General features: G+C 41.5%; 1 protein-coding gene across 4 annotated transcripts in view; it reads right to left on the reverse strand.

The window, feature by feature from the left end:
* The window catches only part of LOC122564452 (sodium/hydrogen exchanger 3), a 131,276-nt gene that overhangs the window by 47,679 nt on the left and 70,088 nt on the right, over nt 1-13,509 (reverse strand). For all 4 annotated transcript variants that reach the window (XM_043719350.2, XM_087978550.1, XM_087978552.1 and 1 more), the window contains one exon: nt 1,164-1,466. In XM_043719350.2, coding sequence (XP_043575285.2) covers nt 1,164-1,466 — 303 coding nt within the window. The remainder of the gene's footprint in view (nt 1-1,163; nt 1,467-13,509) is intronic.

Below are 13,509 nucleotides of genomic sequence, written 5' to 3' on the forward strand. Positions count from 1 at the left end.
GAGTTAATGTTGAAATTGCAGCTGAGGACCCTTGGTAGTAAATTGGCTCTCCATTTCATCTGTAAAATGACCCAACTGGCTACACGTACTGCAGAATAAAATAAGGTTAGGCAAGTTTCTTTTGCAACTGCTCAACTTCACGACAAACAGATCCCTCATTAACCACTAAAAAGTGTATCTACATATAATATACTAGGACCTGTACAGTAATTCTAAACATTGATCTAGCTCCTCAGTAGAGACTAAAGGCTCAGATTGGATAGTGAAGTGTTAGAATTATTTCATGAATGTGATTATTCTAACTTAGCAATAATGACATCTTAATTACAAACACAAGGATCACTGGCGAAGCGTACCCCTCAGTTTTCAGAACATTGAATCAATGTCAGAAGTCACATGACACCAGGTTATAATCCAACAGGTTTATTTGAAATTACCAAGCTTTCAGAGTGCTGCTCCTTCATCATGTTCCTGTGTGAAAAGAGCAGCACTCCAAAGGCTTGGTGATTTCAAATAAACCTGTTGGACTATAGCCTGGTGTCACGTGACTTCCAACTTTGTCCACCCCAGTCAGACACTGGCACCTCCACGTCATTGATTCAATGTGCATGCTAAAGCTAAACTTCCACATGTGAAAAATCAGTTCATCCTGGATTTAAATCAAAGAATTAGCAAAACTGGTACAATCCAAGCCTTTACTATCAACAGTAATGTTACTCATACACATTTCCTCTAGCCAATCAATTAGAAATCCTATCAATCAGTATTAAATGTTGAGGGAAAGAAGTCAAGAAGTTAAAAAAAACATTTAGAGTTATATTATACTCCAGAGAGCAATGACCACTACTTTTTTTAAAAAGATTAGATTACTTACAGTGTGGAAACATGTCCCTCGGCCCAACAAGTCCACACTGACCCTCCGAAGCGCAACCCACCCAGACCCATTCCCCTACATTTCACCCCTTCACCTAACACTACGGGCAATTTAGCATGGCCAATTCACCTAACCTGCACATTTTTGGACTGTGGGAGGAAACCAGAGCACCCAGAGGAAACCCACACAGACACGGGGAGAATGTGCAAACACCACACAGTCAGTCAGTCGCCTGGTTATTATAGTCTGGCCATACTTCCATTCGATAATACAAAGCCACACTCCTTACCCATAATACCCGTTTTGAAGATACCATAGAGGGAGAGACCAGTGGTAGCAGCATTCCATACTGTTCCAATGACGGCATACATTAAAATGGTTCCAAGATTCCCAAAGAAATGCCGATTGGGCATGAAATATCCGGCATCCAGTACAATGGGTGGCAGCAAGTAAAAGAAGAAGACATTTGGTGTTAAAGTGAAGGAGGCAGTGTGATCGGCGGCCCAGACAATTCCTCCCAGGATGAGGCCCAGTACAATCAGCAGGGCACTTTCCGGTACCACCGAGGTGACTTTCTCAGACAGATGGAAAACTAAAAAGAAACAAAACAGCAAATCAATAACTGGGATGACATGAATGGTGTGTGGATTGCAAGACTCAAAAAAAAAGTGTTACTTGACTAAATTAAGTAGATGTGATAATAAAAACAGCTGCATTCATAAGTCAGTCACTCCTCCATTTAAAAGATCCCAGGTGGCATATGTAGAAGAAACACCAGCCTAGACACATGATGATGAAGCATCTACATTGCAGTTCAAACAAAGTACAAAATATTTGTAATATTAAAGAAGTCAATGTAGATTTGGAGTATTGGCACTTGCAGTAGCAACAAACTTAGTTACATTTTTCATGAGCAAGCAGGCTTGGAATGTATAGTAAAGAATATTGTTGTGTTTTCACTAAGAGCACGTGATTGGAAGTTGAACTCCATCACTGCATTGTGACCATACAGTAAAATGCAGCTTCCTGATAGGTGAGTATAATAAAAGTCGACCACAATTAATCAAGTAATACATACAATTCAGAACTACATAGGTGTTTTTCTAATTACATTCAAAAGCATTATTGCCACTTATATTTCTACATGGATGCTACAATTAGTCAACCTTTGGGAACAGAACAAAAAGAAACAAATGTAATCCCAACTGGCCTTAGGCCAAAACTAAAACACAGAGCATGGAAGATGATCCAATTCATTCCATGATGCTCTTTGCAAGTACCCAGAATTGCAAATTCTCCTCCTTCACACCATTTCATTAACATTGTGAAGCATTCAGAATACAAGATATTAAAAAGCTAACAACTTGCACGCATATAAATTTGCTAACCTGAAGACTCAACCAACAGTTACTTATGTTTAGTTTGTGTAATCAATGTTATATTTTCAGTACAGGAAGCTTTATTTTCTCTGTGCAAACTTTTCCAATCGGAATGAAGCAGGAGATTCCCAGGTTCACCCCAGTTACTGACTCCACAAAAGCCATCTGTGGTCATTTGGGAACACAAAGCTCCTGAACAAATTTCCTCCCCTCTGCCATTGTTCAAAGATCACAAAAGGAATCAAAATATTCTTCTGACCAAATGGCCCCATTGACAACCTATTTATTGTTCTGTGGCATGACTTAAATCTCAGGAGAACACAAGTTCGATTTTTATTGCTAGTTATAAATTAGTACCAAGCTTCCATAAAAGAGCAGCACTGTACGATACGTTTCTGCTAGTGGCCAGGACGGCGCTCAAACGTTTCCGGATTTTCCAAAGCTACCAGTCTTCTGATAGAACTACTCTTTGCTCTTGAAATAAAGCACTTGACTACAGAATGGAGAAGAGTTAGATGTTGGTGAAAGAGATTATCACAACAGTTATGAAGATCTGTCAACTAAAATACTAAGGTATGCCATTTATAAAACCACTGATTGTACAAGTGTGTATATCTAACACTTTTTAAAGAAAGCACCTTTCAAACCAGAGGTGGATGCAACATTGCTACCTACCTAGCCTACACATTCCTGGATGCAATGGGCAATTCAGCATGGCCAATCCACCTAACCTGCCCATCTTCACACTGTGGGAAGAAACCAGAGCAGCAGAAGGAAACCCACACAGACATAGGGAGAATGTGCAAACTCCACATAGACAGACAGTCACCCAATTGTGGAATTGAACCCATGTCCCTGGTGCTGTGAGACAGCAGTGCTAGCCACTGAGCTACCCCAAATCTTCCCAACAACTATACATCACACTTCCTTAACCGTACAAACACTATTGGGCTGACATGCACAAGTGTGAAATGATTAACAGGTATAAGTGCAAGCTTGTTCCTAATTTCCATGAGACATTTTTGGTGCCCAAAATACTTGGACTAATCCCTGAGCTCAGATGTCTTAATATAGGAGATAGGACATTAAAGGTTGCAATCTTTCACACTCAGCATCATTTTACTATTACCCCTATGCTGCAAAAATGGAGCTTCTGACAGACATTATCAAATTCAGCAACATTCACCAGCTTTACTTCACCAACGGTCATGCACCACGGATGTTGCCCAACATGCAGTTGTCTAAACTGCTATCTCACCTTTGAGCTGTTCCCTCCCCCACTTCCAAGGGAATGAACCCATCCACAGAAATACATCTAAGATTACGAAATTCAGATTTATGTTTATACAACTCTGAAATCTGCAGAGTCAGAGGAAGCTTTTGTTAAATATTACTGAATAAAATAGTTTGCGTGCAGAATTTTATGGAACACAAAAATTTGCACAATGTTTTTATGCTGCGAGGTGTATTTTTGGCACCAATGTCATTCTCTTTTTGACAAAGTTAGAATGAAACTACAAAACAAAATACTTTACCAGATTCCAAGGACACTACTGATGCTTTCCCCTCAGAAGTACAGCCATATTTCACAGAACCATTTGGCCCAGAGGGAGAGGAACAGGAAGCCTTTAAAAGCCAGCAGAGAACAACTAAAATAGCAGTAAGAGGAGAGAAGTTGAAATGAGGGTAAGATGAATCGGAATGAAAAAAAAATATTGCAAGCGTTTTCTTTTGATGTATAGAAAAGGTAAGTGAGAAGCAAGAGAGAGGACAATGGAACGCTGGGGTTGAAAAAGGACCTCAGCAATGTCTGAACGGTGGAACAGACTCAATGGGGTGAATGGCCTAATTCTACCCCTACAACTTATTTCTGTTGCTACTCCAATTACTTTCCACTATCCAAAGATGTGCAGGTTAGTCAGATTGGCCATGCTACGCTGACTGTAGTGTCTAGAGATGTGCAAGCTACGTGGGATAGTCATGGTAAATGAGGCTTACAGGAACAGGATAGTGTGCTGCATCTGGGTGGAATGCTCAAGAGGATCAGTGTAGGCTCAATGGGCTAAACATCTTCTTTCCACTTTGTAGGGATTCTATGATTCTATGAACATTGAGACTGGAGTTGGTTAACAATGTAAAATTCACAACACACTAGTTCCAGGCAATGAGCATCTCCAAAAGGATAGTGCCAATGAATGTCAATGGTTAGATTCTATCATTGCTGAATATCCCATTAAAAATCAATACCCTACAGGCTTATGATTGACTTAACTGGATCAGTCACTTAAATACTGTGACTACAAGTACAGGTCAGAGGCTAAAGAATTCTGCAGAGATTACTTACCTCCCAAAAACATGCAAACCATAAGTTAGGATCGTGATGGACTACTCTCCACTTGACTACAGTCCAAAATCACTCAGTTAGTGTGACATTATCCAGGACAAGGAAGCTCACTTGAATGGCACCACATTCTGCACTTTTAACATTCTCTTCCTTTATCACCAATGCATAGTGCCAATAGTTTATACCATCTACAAAAAGTGCACTGCAACTCACCAATGTTCCTTTGATAGAACCTTCCAAATAAACAACCTCCATCGAGAAGAACATGGGCAGGTGCATGGGAACACTGCCAGCTGGAAGTTCCCTAGTTTTGACTTGGAACAGCAACACTGTTGCTTCACTGCCATTCAGATAAAATCCTGATGCTCCCTTCCAGACAGCACTGTGGGTCTAGTTACACACTCAGGACGTCTTTTGGCCAAGACGCTGACTCACCATTGCCATTCAGGTGCCATTTAGGGATAGGCAATTAATGCCAACTTAGCCAGTGGCACCCAGCTTCTATGAAGTGTTTTCATTTTAAATTGGGAGACTTATTTTGGTACTGAATAATTGCTTATTCCTTCAGGAAACTAAACACCATTTAGCTTCAGATGGTCATATTTTTTCAACATCTGTAAAGTGCCAATAAGTGTGCTGCTAGAAAAGCACAGCTGGTCAGGCAGCATCCGAGAAGCAGAAGAGTCGACGTTTTGAGCATAAGCTCTTCATCAGGAACGTGGGGGCCCACATTCCTGATGAAAAGCTTATGCTCGAAACATTGACTCTCCTGCTCCTCAGATGCTACCTGACCAGCTGTGCTTTTCTAGCAGCACACTTATTGACTCTGATTTCCAGCATCTGCAGTTCTCACTTTCTCCCAACATCTGTGCAATGTCAACCTGTGGAATGGAGTCCACAAAAATAGTAGGGCATTGAATCTGTAGCATACAACAACTCCAAACAGTTTGGCCAAAAGGTCAATTTTCTGCTAAGAAACATAGGACTGCCTATATAAGCTGAGGTTTACAGTGAACTTTAAATGAAAATATTGGATAGAAATCTACTTTGCAACATTGAAGAAAGCCAATTCCATGAAATCTCAAACTTAGAGTAACTCCCTCAGATGCCCATTCTTCATCTTTGTGCTTGCATAATTACTGTTGGGTGAATCCACTATAAAGTGGCACCACCCTTTGAAGTACAATCCCACCCTCCAACAAGATTTAACAGAAATCAAATCTGAAGCAATAATCTTGGCTTTGTCCTTGATCCTGTTTAATCCTATTTTAAGTGAAATTTCAGCACTCCTACTACCACCCAGCTAACAACAGTGAATTCATTAAATCAGCCAAACCCACCCAGTCTTAATCACAGTGCTGAACATTAATACTGCATCAGACTCAGCAAACTGCAAGACAAGCACTTGTAAGATAAACAAAGCTGGTTTAACAAAATTGCAACTTATTGTGTGGCTTAGTTTTATGATAGCCACAGCTTGAATGTCCAACTCATCATAGCTTAACAAAAAAAGTGCTTGAGATTGACCTTTTTCTACAAAGATTTACAGTTCAGCACAACATAATTACTCTTTGAGTGCCAATGGGGTGTCTTGACCATCATAGAATCTGAATACTGGGGATTGTCAAACTAAATATTGCCATTGCATAAATAATGTGAATGAACTGCCTCAACCTCAAGGAACACAGCTTGCTTGTGGAAGCATAGGCAAATCCAAACCTTGCATCTGGTCAAAACTGTCCCTTTCAACAACCCAACATAGACTGCAGTCTCTTCAGGTGACGAGTATGTCTGCAAAGGAATACCCAGATGCTAAACTAATCCAGTGCACAGCACAAAGATTTGTTTACAGTCAGGTTTGGAAATGCCTGCTCCTAGTCCTTACGGAATACAGTGAGAGGGTAGGTAAATGGAGCTGAGTCCATGAAAAGTTCAGCCATGATCTTATTGAATTTAAATTTGAATTGAATTTATTGTCACGTGTACCGAGGCATGGTGAAAAGCTTTGGCTTGCGAGCAATACGGGCAGATCACAGAGTTAAATAGCATAGATAAGTAAATAATAGGTAAACAGCAGCAAAAACAAAAACACAAAGACACAGGCGAGTGTTAAGAGTTTGAGAGTCCATTCAGTATTTTAAATAACAGCAGGGTAGAAACTGTTTCAAAACCGGCTGGTGCGTGTGTTCAGGCTTCTGTACCTTCTCCTCGATGGTAGAGGTTGTAGAAAAACATTGCCAGGTGGGATGGATCTTTGAGAATGCTGGCAGCCTTTCCTTAACAGTGGGCCTGGTAGATGGACTCTATAGATGGGAGGTTGGACTTTGTGTTTGTCCGGACAGAGTTCGCCACTCTCTAACGGTCTCCGATCTTGAATGGTACAGTGGCCATACCAGGTAGTGACACATCCACACAGAATCCTCTTGATGGCGCACCTATAAAAGTTGGCAAGGATTTCACCGTCATGCCAAATTTCCTCAGCTGCCTGAGGAAGAGGAGACATTGTTGGGCCTTTGTAACCAGTGCGTCCATATGAAGAGGAATCCAGATGGCCTACTCCTGCTCCTAGTTCTTATGTTTCCTAGATACAGAACAGATTTTGGGAATCAGGCTGGTGTAGTGATTGGAACCAGTTGGACCCCATTGACTAAGACGACCTTGATTAGCCCAGGTTAACAACCCCAATCAGGAAAGCCTTAACTGAACAATATAAAATTACAATCTCCTCAGTTGAATAATGACTCAGCAGGGTGGCCACAACCAGTCTACTGTGCACTAGTAAATAAAGGGTGACTCGGTAATGGGACCTGGCCTCAGAGCAGTTATTTCAATTAGTTTGGGGGAGTGGGGGGAAACAGGAAGATAGATGATCTTTGGAACTGCTTATGCTCATCACACACAACATCTCCCTAAACTTCCCTACCTCTGTAAAGGTAATTTTAAAATTGCTCTTGACCAGTTCTAATTACTCCTTTTGTTTGTTCAGTGTTCGTTTTGGGCTTAACTGAAAGAGAAAATTGACATGATGTTTTATGGTATTAAATTGGGTTGTGCAAATACAATCTATAAAAAAGAGGCATCATAAAAGGGTTACAGGTCCAAATGTATGCACTGGTGTTGAAATAAATAAAAATGACTGAGTTCACATTTACAATGTTGAGATTGATGTTGTGTCAAAACCCTTAAAATCAGCAGTGGCACTGCAAATAACCGAGCTCCCTCTGTTCATCAGGAGGCTGTTATTCGCATGATAAATCCACACACTTGAGGAAGTATAAATAGCTGTGCAATCGAAAAGTGTGGCTCAGAAGCTGGAAACGTGCCACCCTGCTTCTGCACTTTTTCTCTACAAAAAAAATATTGCCAAAATATTAAAAGCACTTAAAATATATCTGATGCTATGCAAATTTTAAAAAGAACAATATATTAAAAACGTCAGAGAAGGAATCTTCCCATAATACCTTTTATGACCAGAATGCTCTCCAAAGTTCTTTGGCTCTGATGAATTACTTTTGAGAAGTTTTGAACTATTGTAATGTAGAAAGGATAACATGCTGTTTGTGCACACCAACGTGCACTGCAACAAGGAACATTTAATCCATTTTCTAATTATGTTGATTAAAAGGGGAAAATACTGGTCAAGAGACTGAGAACTGCCCTGCTGCCCGAGTAGTACTATAGAATCTCTGTGCACTGCAGGGAAGCTGAGTCCTTGGTTTAACATGACCTGAAAGATGGCACTTCCAACAGTCCCCCTGAACTACACTGTGATCAGTACGCGAGATCCAAGTAAATAGGAGAAATAGGTCAGTGATCAAGTGCTCCAGTCTCTAGATAGGATTTGAACCCACAACCTGCTCACTTGGAGGTAAGAGTACTACACAGACTATAGCTGACAGTCAAAAATATTGTAACACCACGATCAAGAAAAAAAAAGTAAAGACAGTCGGGAAAAAAAGATGTTAGGTGGCATGGACACAGTTTCAGTTCTACAATCCTGTTGGAGAAATGGAAAATAGCAACACTGATTTTGAAATTAATAGCCTCAAGAAGAATGTGGATTTTGGAGGAAAAAAAATCTGCAAATTACAGGAACGAACCATGGCAGAAAGCCCTTGAAAAGGAATCGATAGACACATAGATTTAGGAGAAGAATGCAAACCTTGTCTTGGTTTGGATCTGAAGAAAGTGCAGGTGTAAAAGTCAGATTGCAACAAAGAGCAAAGTCAAGTGGAGTCATTCAAAATGGATGAGCTAATCATAAGATAAGATAAAAAGAGATGGCATCGAAAAACCGCAGTACAGTCCAACTATTGGCAAACTTCAAAAGTCTTTTTTGCGTGTCTGGTAGTGCAAATATGGAGGATCCCGCTAAAGATCCAGCGACTGGTGAGTGCTGAAACATAGAAAACATTTCAAAATGACAACATGACAGTTTCTTGCTTCCAGGGAAGGTTAATGGTCAGTACAAGGAGTGTCTTCATCCAGAAACTGAGGCCTCAAGTTCCAATCTAACTAAATGAATTTGCTTACAGACATTGCAGGAATCCATTAACTACCAAGTTATCAACATATATATTTACAGACTATTAGAGTTAGGAAGCTATAAATTGGGTATTGCCAGTGGCAAAATTTTTGATTTTGGCATTAATGTATGAAGGATAGTTAAAAATTTAATTCAATGCAAATACTTATTTAGACATAGCTATGAATTTGATTCACAGCCTGGCAGAATAACACTTGATAAACACAGCTTGGAGCACTGATGTTATCCCTGCATATTGCAAACTGATGTTTAATGTGGCTTTACTTCCCACTAAAATCAAGAATATTACAATATAGAAGTTGCATTGTGTCTGTACTAAATTATCTTTTTTTCATGGAAGAAAATTTCTGTGCCTTCAGCAGCTGTGTGACGTGCACAATATCCTGAGCAAAGTTTGCTGAACACCTTCTCCTGTCCAAATGAGCTTGGGGAACACCACTTGAGTGTAGGCACTGACAAAGCCTCACGCAAGGCATGTGCTGAGCACAGGGATCCTAGGCCAGCCCACAGCAGAATCCCACAGCACAGCCAAGCCTTAGCCAAGCGGCTAAAACATTCTTCAGGATCGGAGCTGGTATGCAGTTGGAGTTGCTGCCAGTATGCAGACTCAAGACAGCCAAGAGGTCCGACAAGGACCGACTTGAGTAAGAAAACTCAGGCCGGTACCCAGGAAAGTGCACCCCCTCACCCCACCCCACCCCCAGAAAATCCCCCTACATGTGGGTTGGAACAATTAAATTGCTTAGCTACATCAAAATCAGAATCAATTAAAATTAATGTTTGGTTAAATGGTCACCCAGTTCCCATGGAGGTCAACACTGGTGCAGCTGTATCTATGGTTGCAGAACCCATCTTTAACAAGATTCATTCCAGTTTCCAACCCTTAAGTTTGCACGAGACCTCAACCAGACAGAGCATACACTGGAGAAGTGTTGCAAATTAAGGATACGACTTTGGTTCCGGTCTATGAGAAGCAGTTGGTACAATTACCACTGATGGGCCCAAGCTTATTGGGGTGAAATTGGTTGAGAGAAAGTTTTGCCTAGATTAGCTCAACACTTTTTAACTGGAAAATGGCTGCATCAGTGAAATCTTAGTGAAATACCCAGAAGTTTTGCAGGAAGGGCTTGGGACTATCAGAAGGGCCAAAGCCATTTTACATGTTGACCAGGAAGCAATTCCAAGATGTTGCAATTTGCCTTGTGAGCAAAAAAGTAGAGACAGAAATCAGGAGGCTGGAGAGTGAAGGAATCATCAAACCAGTGTAGTTTGCCAAATGGGCAGCACTGGTTGTATAGTGTGTGAAGCCTGACAGCTCAGTTTGCCTTTGTGGGATTTTAAGAAAATGGTAAACTGCTTCTCAGCTGGATAAAAACCCAATCCCTCACAGAGGCCTTGTACACAAAGTTGGTGGGGGAAGAGGTTGTCCTTTACAAAGCTGGACATGAGCCATACCTACCTGCAATTGCGACTGGATAAAGAATTCCAGGAGTACGTTACAAATAATCCCCATAAGGGTTTCTATCAATCCACAAGACTGCCATCTGGAGTGTCACCAGCCTGTGCCCTTTTCCAGTGGGCCATGGAGAACATTTTACAAGAGTTACCACAGGTTGCCATTCATCTGGATGATGTACTAATAACTGGGAAGACCAAAAAAAAGAGCACTTTGAGTACTTGGACATAGCGCTTAAACATTTCTCCCAAATGGGTGTATGCCTCAGATGAGCAAAGTGTGTGTTCCAGGTGCACCAAGTGAGCTAGTCACATTACAGAGTCAGTATAACTGGGTTACACCTGTTGAAAGACAAAGTGAGGGTGATCAAAGGAACCCCAGCCCTCACATCTGTAGCAGAACTTGGGTTAGTGAATTATTACAGATAATTCATACATTACCTAGCCTCCATCCTGGCAACCTTACACCTGCCATTGATAAAAGAACGAGCCTTGGAAATGGTCGCACAGCAAAGTAGTAGCCTTTAGGGAAGTGAAAAGCAGCTCTCATTACCTAAGGTGTTGGCCCACCACGATCCAAAGTGAGAGGCAGTGCTGACATACGATGCCTCCCCGTATGGGTATCGGGTTAGTGTTGGCTCACTGGTGGCTCAGTGAAGAGAACATGTGGTTTGCAGATATCGGCTAATGCTGAACACAATTATGTCCAGATGGAAGGAAGGTTTGAAGGAAGGTTTGAAGGTCATCTTTGGTGTCAGGATGTTCCATCAGTACCTTTGTGAACAGAAACTTAGACAATAGACAATAGGTGCAGGAGTAGGCCATTCTGCCCTTCGAGTCTGCACCACCATTCAATATGATCATGGCTGATCATCCTTAAATCAGTATCCTGTTCCTGCCTTAACTCCATAACCCTTGATTCCACTATCTTTGAGAGCTCTATCCAACTCTTTAAATGAATCCAGAGACTGGGCCTCCACTGCCCTCTGGGGCAAAGCATTCCACACAGCCACCACTCTCTGGGTGAAGAAGTTTCTCCTTATCTCTGTCCTAAATGGTCTACCCCATATTTTTAAGCTGTGTCCTCTGGTTCGGCACTCCCCCATCAGCGGAAACATGTTTCCTGCCTCCAGAGTGTCCAATCCTTTAATAATCTTATATGTCTCAATCAGATCCCCTCTCCGTCTTCTAAACTCAAGGGTATACAAGCTCAGTCGCTCCAGTCTTTCAGTGTAAGGTAATCCCGCCATTCCAGGAATTGACCTCGTGAACCTACGCTGCACTCCCTCAATAGCCAGAATGTCTTTCCTCAAATTTGGAGACCAGAACTGCACACAGTACTCCAGGTGTGGTCTCACCAGGGCCCTGTACAGCTGCAGAAGCACCTCTTTGCTTCTATACTCAATCCCTCTTGTTATGAAGGCCAGCATGCTATTAGCCTTCTTCACTACCTGCTGTACCTGCATGCTTGCCTTCATTGACTGGTGTACAAGAACACCCAGATCTCTCTGTACTGCCCCTTTACCAAAATTGATTCCATTTAGGTAGTAATCTGCCTTCCTGTTCTTGCCACCAAAGTGGATAACCATACATTTATCCACATTAAACTGCATCTGCCATACATCTGACCACTCGCCTAACTTGTCCAGGTCACCCTGTAATCTCCTAACATCCTCATCACATTTCACCCTGCCACCCAGCTTAATATCATCAGCAAATTTGCTAATGTTATTACTAATACCATCTTCTATATCATTAACATATATTGTAAAAAGCTGCGGTCCCAGTACTGATCCCTGCGGTACCCCACTGGTCACTGCCTGCCATTCCGAAATGGAGCCGTTTATCACTACTTTGTTTCCTATCAGCCAACCAACTTTCAATCCAAGTTAGTACTTTGCCCCCAATACCATGCGCCCTGATTTTGATCACTAACCTCCTGTGTGGGACTTTATCAAAAGCTTTCTGAAAGTCCAGGTACACTACATCTACTGGATCTCCCTCGTCCATCTTCAGAGTTACATCCTCAAAAAATTCCAGAAGATTAGTCAAGCATGATTTCCCCTTCATCAATCCATGCTAACTCTGACCTATCCGGTTACTTCTATCCAGATGTGTCGTAATTTCATCCTTTATAATAGACTCCAGCATCTTTCCCACCACTGAGGTCAGACTAACTGGTCTATAATTTCCTGCTTTCTCTCTCTCTCACCTTTCTTAAAAAGTGGTACAACATTAGCCACCCTCCAATCCGCAGGAACTGATCCCAAATCTATCGAACTCTGGAAAATAATCACCAACGCATCCACGATTTCTCTAACCACCTCCTTCGGTACCCTGGGATATAGACCATCAAGCCCTGGGGACTTATCAACCTTCAGACCTAACAGTCTCTCCAACACCAATTCCTGGCAAATATAAATTCCCTTAAGTGCAGGTCCTTCAGCCACTGTTACCTCTGGGAGATTGCTTGTGTCTTCCCCAGTGAACACAGATCTGAAGTACCAATTCAATTCTTCCTCCATTTCTTTGTTCCCCATAATATATTCCCCTGTTTCTGTCTTCAAGGGCCCAATTTTAGTCTTAACCATTTTTTTGCCTTTCACATACCTAAAAAAACTTTTACTATCCTCCTTTATATTATTGGTCAGTTTATCTTCGTACCTCAATTTTCTCTGCGTATTTCCTTCTTCGTAATCCTCTGTTGTTCTTTAAAAGTTTCCCAGTCCTCCGTTTTCCCACTTATCTTTGCTATGTTATACTTTTTCTCTTTTAACTTTATATGTTTCTTAACTTCCCTTCTTAGCCACGGCCACCCATGCCTCCTCCTCGGATCTTTCTTCCTTTTTGGAATGAACTGATCCTGCAACTTCTGCATTATACACAGAAATATCTGCCATTGTTCCTCCAC

This window comes from Chiloscyllium plagiosum, unplaced genomic scaffold (genome assembly GCF_037043375.1).
Source record: "Chiloscyllium plagiosum isolate Xiang-an unplaced genomic scaffold, Cpla_swu_hap1 HiC_scaffold_34, whole genome shotgun sequence".
NCBI classification, from domain to species: Eukaryota; Metazoa; Chordata; class Chondrichthyes; order Orectolobiformes; family Hemiscylliidae; genus Chiloscyllium; species Chiloscyllium plagiosum.